Source organism: Ahaetulla prasina, chromosome 2, assembly GCF_028640845.1.
Source record: "Ahaetulla prasina isolate Xishuangbanna chromosome 2, ASM2864084v1, whole genome shotgun sequence".
NCBI lineage: Eukaryota > Metazoa > Chordata > Lepidosauria > Squamata > Colubridae > Ahaetulla > Ahaetulla prasina.
This window is the reverse complement of record NC_080540.1, coordinates 146,134,109-146,142,996: the sequence shown is the minus strand read 5'-3', so window position 1 is coordinate 146,142,996 and position 8,888 is coordinate 146,134,109. Positions and strand designations below refer to the sequence as shown.

Genomic DNA, 8,888 nt, shown 5'->3' with positions numbered 1-8,888 from the left:
GGCAAAATAATGCATTTATTCTAGTGGTAACTGCATGTGGCCCTCTCTATTTAAGAAAAGAATTGAAGCCCACACCCATCTTAAAAGTTCCCAAGGTTGAGAAACAAGTTTGAAAATGTCATTGGGCTTTTTAAAAATGGTAATACAGTACTTGTACTTCCAAGGACAATAAATCAACATTTCAGTTTGCTTTTTCATCTTTTCCTGCCCCAAATAATTTTCATTCTGCTAACATGACTTTGGTGGTAACTGCAGAAAGTTTTTTGGACACAGTTATTCACATGCAGTGAACTTATAGCATTTTGCATCTCCAGAAAAAGATTTTTTTTTACACTTGGATGATACTCAAATACCAGTTTATTTCATTTCAAGAAGTATTCTTTAAAATCAGTCCGAGAGATTTGCTTTTGCTACTGAACGCTGTTCTGCAAACCAAACTGAGAGTGAAGATTCACAAACCATTTCTGTCTGGCCAACTGTAGTAAGGATATAATCTAAATCTAGGTACATCCACTACTGAAAGGCAGTAGATTCAGAACTGGAGAATTTACAGAATACAAAAAAGGACATATAAGTAGAAGACACAAGTTCACTTGGCATATGCAACTGCCATGATCTCTTCAAGTAGTTTTAGTTGAAACAAAGTGCTATTTCACATTTCACATAGAAAAAAAGGCAGTGTAAGAGACAGAACAGAAAGCGGGAGTAGGGGGGAACCAGGCTGAAGACGGTCAAGAGACTTAAAACTTGAAGGTATCAGGACTGTCTTGAATTTGGAATGTATATGCATCAGAACCAGACTCTGGAACAACATTCTCATCTTCCTCCTGTAATAAAAGAGTAAAGCTTAAAATATTCTTCTAAGTTTCTTCACAGTCTATTTAATACATACTGCCATATTTTAAGCACAAATAGATGCTTGTGTGCATATAAAAAGTAACAATCTTTTCATGTTTTTAATACAGCAGCACCTTTAATCGTGTTACAGAAAGTTAAGCCCTTACATGCACAAACCTTTTATCAAGTACCCCATTTCCCCCCAAATAAGACATCCCCTGATAATAAGCCCAATGGAGCTTTTGAGCGCATGGCAATAAGGCCAAATGCTTATTTCAGGGTTCAAAAAAATATAAGACAGGGCTTTTTTATTATTATACAGCAATCTCTGCAGGCCAACTTGAATTTACTTACCTCTGCTGAAAAATATTTTTCAATCAGAGTTGCAGCTGACTTGTAAACCTGCTCATTTTCATGGGATTGTAGAGCTTCAATTTTGTCTAAGCCACCACATTCTTCAATCAAGATGCACAGCTTTTCAATTTCACCTATTTTTTCAGCTGCCTATAGAGATAATTTCATTTTTAATGGACCACATTTCATTTCATACAAGTAAGATATTCTGAACATGCTTTAGCTTTAAGAGCTCTTGGTAGTGAAATACACAAAATGCTCCCTTACCCCAAGAGTAGGTTGCATTGTCAACTTACCATAAAAATATTAGTAATAGCATCCAGAATCACCAGGACTGTTTTGCTGTCTTTAACCACAAGCAGATCCAATAATGGTTCTAATACATCTGTCTGGACAAGGTAAATAATCTGGCCAATTGTTCCTCCGCTTGTATAGTTGGTCACTGCCCATATAGCTTCCTTCTGGGATTTAAAGTCTCCCTGTTTTAAGATACAGGAAAATAAGGATTCAGCAATAGAACAGCCTTGAAGGGATCCAACGAAGTTTAATATTGTAAAGTTAGAAGTTTTGTGACACGCTCACAAATGTAAATACACGTATAACTGTAAGATTATACACTTCTGATATCCCTTTGAAATGTTTAGTTGATTTGTACAGCCACACAGCATGACTCAAGTTTGGATATACCATGGAAGAATTAGTGTGATTTATTTTTTTAAAAAAAATGCAGTGTTAAACAGTGACATTTCCTGCATACTATTTCACTGCTTTTGGAATATAAAACTGATAGTATGTTTATTCTATTTGCAATAACCTCAAAAAGATGAGAAGTAATCAACTTAAGGCAGCTTGCATCCTCTGAAATCTTCTACATGACTCTCCCAAAACCACCTGAAGGGTAAAAGAACCTTCTAAAGTATCATGGGCTCAAACAAATTTTCCTTCTTTCTTCCTAGTTCTACATGGCCAAAACATTTAAAGAACATTGCTTAGGTGTACCTTTTTAAATTAAGAATGACAGATTAATACATCCCATGTTCTTAAATAGGAAAGGTATTTCATACAGACTATTTTTATTACCCCCAAAAGTTGAAAAAATGTGTCCCTGAAACATCTAGATAGAAAATAAAGCCTTATTAGGCAACTATGAATTTAATAATTTCTACCTAAAAGCAAATCATGTTTTTAAAGCCAAAGCTCATTACAGGGTAAAGATGGCACAGAGATATCAAAATATATTTTCATAATTACCTTTTTTAAGATGCTAACAAGATATGGAACAAGCCCGTGGTCCACAACCTTCTGGATCTGATCCTGACGGCCCGCAGTTATGTTAGACATAGTCCATGCAGCTTCTTTCTGGATGTTGTTTTTGGGGTGAATAAGCAGACTTGGGAAGACAGCTAGTGCTCCAGCATCTATTACAGTTTGAGTTTGCTCATCAGTACCTGTTACAATGTTTCCTATAGCTCTTAATGATGGAGTCTGGAAAAGAGGTTTAAGATATTGAACAAGAGGAAGCCTTGGGCTGCATATAAAATATATAACATAGTTAAAGTGTATAAATCACATGTTGAAAGTTGAGGACTTTGTGAGGTCACATTACAAGTTGTCCAGGAAAGTATGTGGCTCATAGACATGCTTGGTCTACAGAATATGGAAGAAAACCTTGCAATACCTCAATATTTACACGCAAGCTTGCCTGCCTACCCACCCACAAAAATTCTTAAATGTACTTCTCAATACTACTATTCTAAGTATGTACTATAACTGTTTAACCAACTGTTAAAAGCTGCCTAAATCTTCTACTTTAGCACAACCATAAAATGTAACAGCAACATTAGAGGACAATTGTATACCCACTGTAGAGATGTCAAAAAAAAAGATTTAAAAAATCTTATCATTATACAGTAAAGGACACCTTTTGTTCTGTCCCCCCACCTCAGTGCCTCCCGGACTGTGGCTCCAACACCTTTGTGGAATCCACATATCTGCTCAATTTCATGGCTATTTAAATCTGCGTTGACTCCTGGCAACTACTTGAACATGTCCCTGGAGTTTTCTTGGCAAGATATCAAAGTTTACTTATTGTTGGTAATATCTGCTTCCTAAGGCTGAGAGAAAGTGATTGGTCCAAATTCAGCCAGTTAGCTTTGTGCCTAAGGCAGTAGAAGAACTTGGCAAGGTCTGTAAGGGGCATGCATAAGAGCACAAGCGTGCCTACCGTTCCTGTCCTATTATTTCCTTTCGTTATATCCAATTAATATAGTTATTATATACTTATATACATGCTTTTATATTGTATAGTTATTTCATGCTTATGCTTATATATACTGTGTGACAAAATAAATAATAAATATGAAAAATCAGTATGTCCAACATCATTTCAATAATTTGTCAAAGGAGGAGGAATAGCCATCTCAAGATAACACTACATTGACCCAAAAGAGCTTGTAATTTAAGCAACATGAATATACTAAAAAGATTTCTAAACCAGAGAATATTAAAAGTACACTTCTCAAGAAGTTGAGATTACTATACTTGAGTTGGGAACTACATCTCCCATATGAAGAATTTCAATACTTCATAAGCTTCCCTAATTTATCTTACCATTATTGGAACTTCCCCACAGGCTAACAGTTTCACCAATTGTGGCACTAGGCCAGTTCTGACCACTACTTCAATTTTATCATTTGACCCATCAGTCAAATAAGAAATAGCCCAGCATGTGTCTGCCAAAACTTCATGGTCATGGTAATGCAGTAGGCGAACTAAAGTGGGCAGAATCTGTTCAACAGCTTCAATGGGTGGTGCAGGGTTCTTGTTACGGCAGAGGTTTGACAAAGTCCAAGTTATGTTACGCAAGTAGCCAATCTGGAAAAAAACAACATGGTTATGATTAAATACTGCTGAAATTGTTTGTCACATTTAAGATTTTAGCTGAGAAGTCACACTTACAGATATAGAAGAGAGATCAGGAACAGCAAGCAGAGCCAAAAGTGGGTCGAGTGCACCATATTTAATAACTAAGTCTCTATAAGCAGAGCCATCACCTGAAGGCAGAAACAAAGAGTGTCAAATGCTAAGACTCATATGGAATTACTGCTAATTCAGGGCAAGAATACCACTATGACAAGATGACTTGATCACAATCTAAGCATTATAAAAATAACTGCCATAGAAAATTATTCAAGAAGAGAAACAACGAAAGCCTGTTGACAACAGAATTAAAACCCTTGGCAAACTAGCCACTATGGACCAGAAGCTAAAGAACATTGCAGTCACAGATGTTTGTTAGTCAATTTCTATCATGTGGAAATGATTTTAACAGTAGCATTGCAGAGATGTAAAAAAAAAATCTTGAAATGGATATCATTGAAATGTACAAAATCTTACATAATTTCTACCTAAACACCATAATGAAGACTTTTAGGACAAGAGCCTATTTAACAAACTCCCTTATATTAAGTGATACCTCAGCCCTCAACATTTAATGTTAGGAATTCTAGAAAAGGCTCTGAAATAGCTACAAATTCCATATCAGCTCTTAATGTTGAAAATGCTGCATAGGATTGTACTTGGAAAAAGTTATGTACCTATACACTATACAAATATGAAAAAAAAATCTTGCATTTCAAATGAAACACATCAGCTTTTCTGCATACTATTACTTACAAGAAACACATCAGTTTTACCAACTTACCTGCAATATTCCCCAAAGCCCATACAGCTTGCTCACTAATGTGAGTATGAGGAGAAGCCAGTAGAGATATAAAGGCAGGAATTGCTCCACCCTCTACTACAGCTTTTGTCTGGTCTGATGTGCCGGAAGCAATATTGGTCAGTGCCCAAGCAGCTTCAAACTGAATAGGGCTGCAGTTTGCTTTTCCCAAAAAGGACACAAATTTTGGTATCAAGCCAGCTCTAATAATCTGGTCTATAGGGGGCTGCTTTTCTCGGGATAGCAGTTTCCTATGTGTAAGAGAAATAAATTTAGCTTTCCTATCTATATTTTAGAGAGAAAATTTACATTTCCATGACCACAGTTGTTAGTCATATTTTATTTTGGAAAGAATTACAGTTTCAATTAGATGCAGTACAACGAAATATTTCTTTTGCTACAAAACATTGTATATAAGATGCAAAATCTATCAGTCTAGTGGCAATAAACATGGATGAGGTTCAGTTTTTGGTACTCATATAGCAAGTCCAAAGTTTTCTAGCAATTACTAATAGACTAAATGAAATATACTATCACTTTTACAGTACCATGCATATTCCCAACTAATGCTTTATTTTGTCCCAATATCTTGTACCAAGAGATGTTTTCAGAATTAGGTTGCCAATTTGTATCTTAAAAGTTTTAGATATTCCCATTACTCTCATCTAACCATTAAATATCAATTGGGCTCATATCCTGCACAAAGCCACAATTTTCTGGATTGTACACTGCATTGCCAAAACTAAACAAAAATAGATTTTGGTTAACCCATTAAATAAGAAAAATGTACATTCTTACTGTGCTAAAAACTGTGTCAGGCTCTTAGCTTCTTGTCCTAAGTATTACTATGAAACCTCAGATTACAATTTTTCAGCTCTTATCTAGTTTGTTTCATGCAGAATGTAATGCACATTGACACTTACCTGGCAGCCTGAGTAGCCTGCAGCTGGAATTCTAAATTAGTATTGTTAATGCCTTTAACAATTTCTTCAACTGACCAATGGACAGCAACCTACAAGCAACATTTCAAACTACATTAAATTTAACAATTATAGTATTCTTGAAAAATAACCTCACTAGCGCCACACCATTACATACACAAACCTTAATTTTACAGTTTCCTTTACCAAGATAAAACAAAAGTTACTTCCTTTTGTCATTCCAATGTTCAAACTTATTTTGTTCACAGAAGTCAAATGAAAGTAGATAAAAAATGTGTTGTGTTATATTTTTACAGTGTAGGTTGTAAGACCTACAACTCAATGATAGTGAACAGAAAGCCTCAGGTTGAATTTCTGCCCCCCTTTCATTTGGACTGGGAAAAATACCTGTCCAAAACCAGATCTGCAGCTTAAAGTAGACAACTAAAGGCAAATCTTCAGAAGGTTTATAAAATAGGCACTTACCTGATTACCCCGATTTTCTTGCAGAGGTGAAGTGGCATCATCTGGAAAAGTGCCTACATTTCGCCTTTTAAGCATTTGGTCATCTTTTTTAGCTTTTCTCAGCTCTACATTGACTTCCACCCGTCGCCGCCTCATTTCCTAGTGAATACATAGTTTGAAAAGCTGAGCTACGGCTTTCAAAATACAAGCAGTTGTAGCCCTAGTTGACAGTTACTCACATTGGAATCTTTGCCCTTGTTCTTGAATCTGTTCAGGCGGGCAGCCATTGCCCCAGCATTCTCATTGGTAGACATGGTGACTGTTATACAGATGTCTTTAAACCTACAAAAAGACCCAGTATTTAAAATTAAGATATTACCCTTTAACGATATTGACTGCAGACATGCAATTGTAAATTGTAATTAGAAATGCCATTTGTAAATTACCTACAGCGGGCAAACACCTGATATGATGCAGTTTACAGCCTAAGAGGCAGCTGTTTCAAGCATCGTTTATTCAAACATTGACTTAAATAGTATTTAAACTTTCCCTAGGGCTTCAAATTTGAGATACACAGCTGACTTGGTTTCCAACTTTATGCCTCTGAATTAAGGAGATTAGAGTCCAGAGTAGGGCTCTCAAAGCATTTTAATTTCTCTTCGGAAGGAAATGAGCTCAACCATCTCTGAATTTATTGTCTTTACTCTGGACATCTACTTTAGGCCCGCGGTCAATCCTGCGGAAAGTCCATTGAAATTGCGAAAGAGAATTTTTAGGGCATTAGGCATTTACACGCAACGCAGTTGTTAGCCTCCCCGAACACACAACGAACTCGCTTGGCAGTGTTCACAAGAGACCCTTCCCCCCAAACCAGCCAACCGCGATTTATTTGTAGACCCTCGCGCGTCGGGCGAACTCGGTTCTCATACATTTAACAGTCCAGCGTGTCGCGCGAGCCCAGGAAAGTGAGCCCACGGAGTTAAAACCTCGGCTAAAGGAACTAACTCAGGCGAACGAAAAAGCGCCCCGGCTGTTTCCCTACCTAGGAAATGAAGCTTTCGTGAAACAACGTTACAAATACGAACGAGGGGCGGCAGAGAGAAGAAGGAAGGTGACCGGAACCGTCCCGGTCTGGAAAACTATTTCTTTAACATTTCCTTCCCCCCCCCCCGCGGCTTTTGAACCTTCTTCATTCACCACAGCCTGCCGACGTTTCCCCGCTTTCGGACCCTCTAAGGAAGCCTGCCTCACCCCCACCGTCTTACGTCTCAGCGCACCCTTCGCTCCTACAGACCCGGCGCGGCTCCGCCACTTACCCGACAGCGCCCCAACACGTTGCACCGAACTGCTGGAGCTGCGAAGCCCCCACTCTCGTTTCCACCCCCCCGCCTCCTCGAGGTGTGATTTAAATTTTTTGCGGCCTCCCGCTCTCATTGGCGAATTCGAGTCCAAGCAAATCTCTCATTGGTCAGTTTGAAAAAATATAAGACGCTCTCAAGCTCTCGCGTTCCTAAGAGAAAGGGAGAGGGGAGAAAGGAGGAGGGAAAGGGTCTCTCGTTGAGTCCGAGATCTCGCGATCGTTATGTGCAACGCCCACGCGCGAGGCCCGCGGAACTACATTTCCCAGCGTAAAAGGGACGGCGGTTTGCGGAGACGAACTCCGCGTGGGGTAGAATTGACCGTTATGTCGTCAGCTTGGTTACCGGGGATTCTTAATTGTTTATATGGTCACATACAGTATTTTTTCAAGTGGTGACACTATGGATAGCCGGTTAGCGGTAAACGCTTTCCAGACAGCCGGTAGATTAGCTTCAGGCCGTCAAACCTTCGAGGAGGAGTTAGAACGGAGCCAGTCTTCGAATTCGCTGAAAGGGTAGCGAGATGAGGGGGCGTGAGCTGGTAGAACACGAGGCTAACCGAGGCGGGAGGGGGTGTGGCCAATTTCTTAGTGACGCGGAACGAAAACGAGAGGGAAAGGAGGGACGTGGGTGGGCGGAGTCATGCGTGGTCGGGAGGGGCCCTTAGAACGCGGCTCTCACAGCTCTTTGCCGAGTGACCCAGTGGCCTAATGGATAAGGCATCAGCCTCCGGAGCTGGGGATTGTGGGTTCGAGTCCCATCTGGGTCGTTCGCAGCTCTTGTTTTGCAGCGTGATTAAAATTTATGAAGACGTTTCCTGAGCTCGATGACGGGTGCTTCTTAGGCTTTGTTAGTCGCTTTGGTTCTTCATTCTCACCATCGGTCTGAAACGGAATAAAACAAACCCTGGCCGTGCATCTCTTGACACGACGAATGGGAGATAGGGCGCAAGCAAGGCTAGTTAAAGCATTCAAACTATCTCAGGAAACTTTGTGGGTTTCCTCTGCTTAAAAACGGTTGTTATGCACCCCAGGGATGTTTTCCAAGCTGCGCTTGGGTGGCTGGAAGTAATCTTGGGCTCCCTTGAAAACATTTCGTGTGTTTCGAGTAAAAGTAAAAGGGGAAAAAAATTGCCAGCTTTTTGTAAACATGCAGGATTTGATTGTAAAGCAACTGATAGCACAGAAATGGCTTCAAAAATACCAATCATTACAAGTTAAGAGATTCACATCT

General features: G+C 39.3%; 1 protein-coding gene and 1 non-coding gene across 5 annotated transcripts; one reads left to right on the top strand and one right to left on the bottom strand.

Moving 5' to 3' along the window:
• Positions 1–339: 339 nt before the first annotated feature.
• On the bottom strand, positions 340–7,785 carry KPNA2 (karyopherin subunit alpha 2). Of its 4 annotated transcripts, none has more exons than XM_058171281.1 (11): positions 7,614–7,785; positions 6,537–6,639; positions 6,319–6,456; positions 5,836–5,924; positions 4,895–5,163; positions 4,150–4,244; positions 3,802–4,065; positions 2,443–2,676; positions 1,488–1,670; positions 1,192–1,341; positions 340–827 (listed from the first exon to the last, which is right to left on the bottom strand). In XM_058171281.1, the coding sequence occupies exons 2-11, from the start codon at positions 6,609–6,611 to the stop codon at positions 741–743; spliced, it is 1,584 nt and encodes a 527-aa protein (XP_058027264.1). In that variant the 5' UTR covers positions 6,612–6,639; positions 7,614–7,785; the 3' UTR covers positions 340–740. The 4 variants fall into 4 exon arrangements, with proteins under 4 accessions (XP_058027264.1, XP_058027265.1, XP_058027267.1 ...); XM_058171282.1 differs by having other exon boundaries at positions 7,575–7,618; XM_058171284.1 differs by lacking the exon at positions 7,614–7,785 and adding an exon at positions 7,563–7,602.
• Positions 7,786–8,351: 566 nt separating this feature from the next.
• Positions 8,352–8,424, top strand: TRNAR-CCG (transfer RNA arginine (anticodon CCG)). Its single transcript has one exon. It is a non-coding gene; the product is annotated as a tRNA-Arg (tRNA).
• The last annotated feature ends 464 nt before the right edge of the window (positions 8,425–8,888 follow it).

Coding starts and splice junctions, on each gene's coding strand:
- KPNA2 (XM_058171281.1), bottom strand. CDS start 6,611: ATGTCTACCAATGAGAATGCTGGGGCAATGGCTGCCCGCCTGAACAGA. Junction 5,164..5,835: donor CAGGCTACTCAGGCTGCCAG/GTAAGTGTCAAT, acceptor TCTTACACATAG/GAAACTGCTATCCCGAGAAA. Junction 1,671..2,442: donor TTGTTAGCATCTTAAAAAAG/GTAATTATGAAA, acceptor ATCTTAAAACAG/GGAGACTTTAAATCCCAGAA.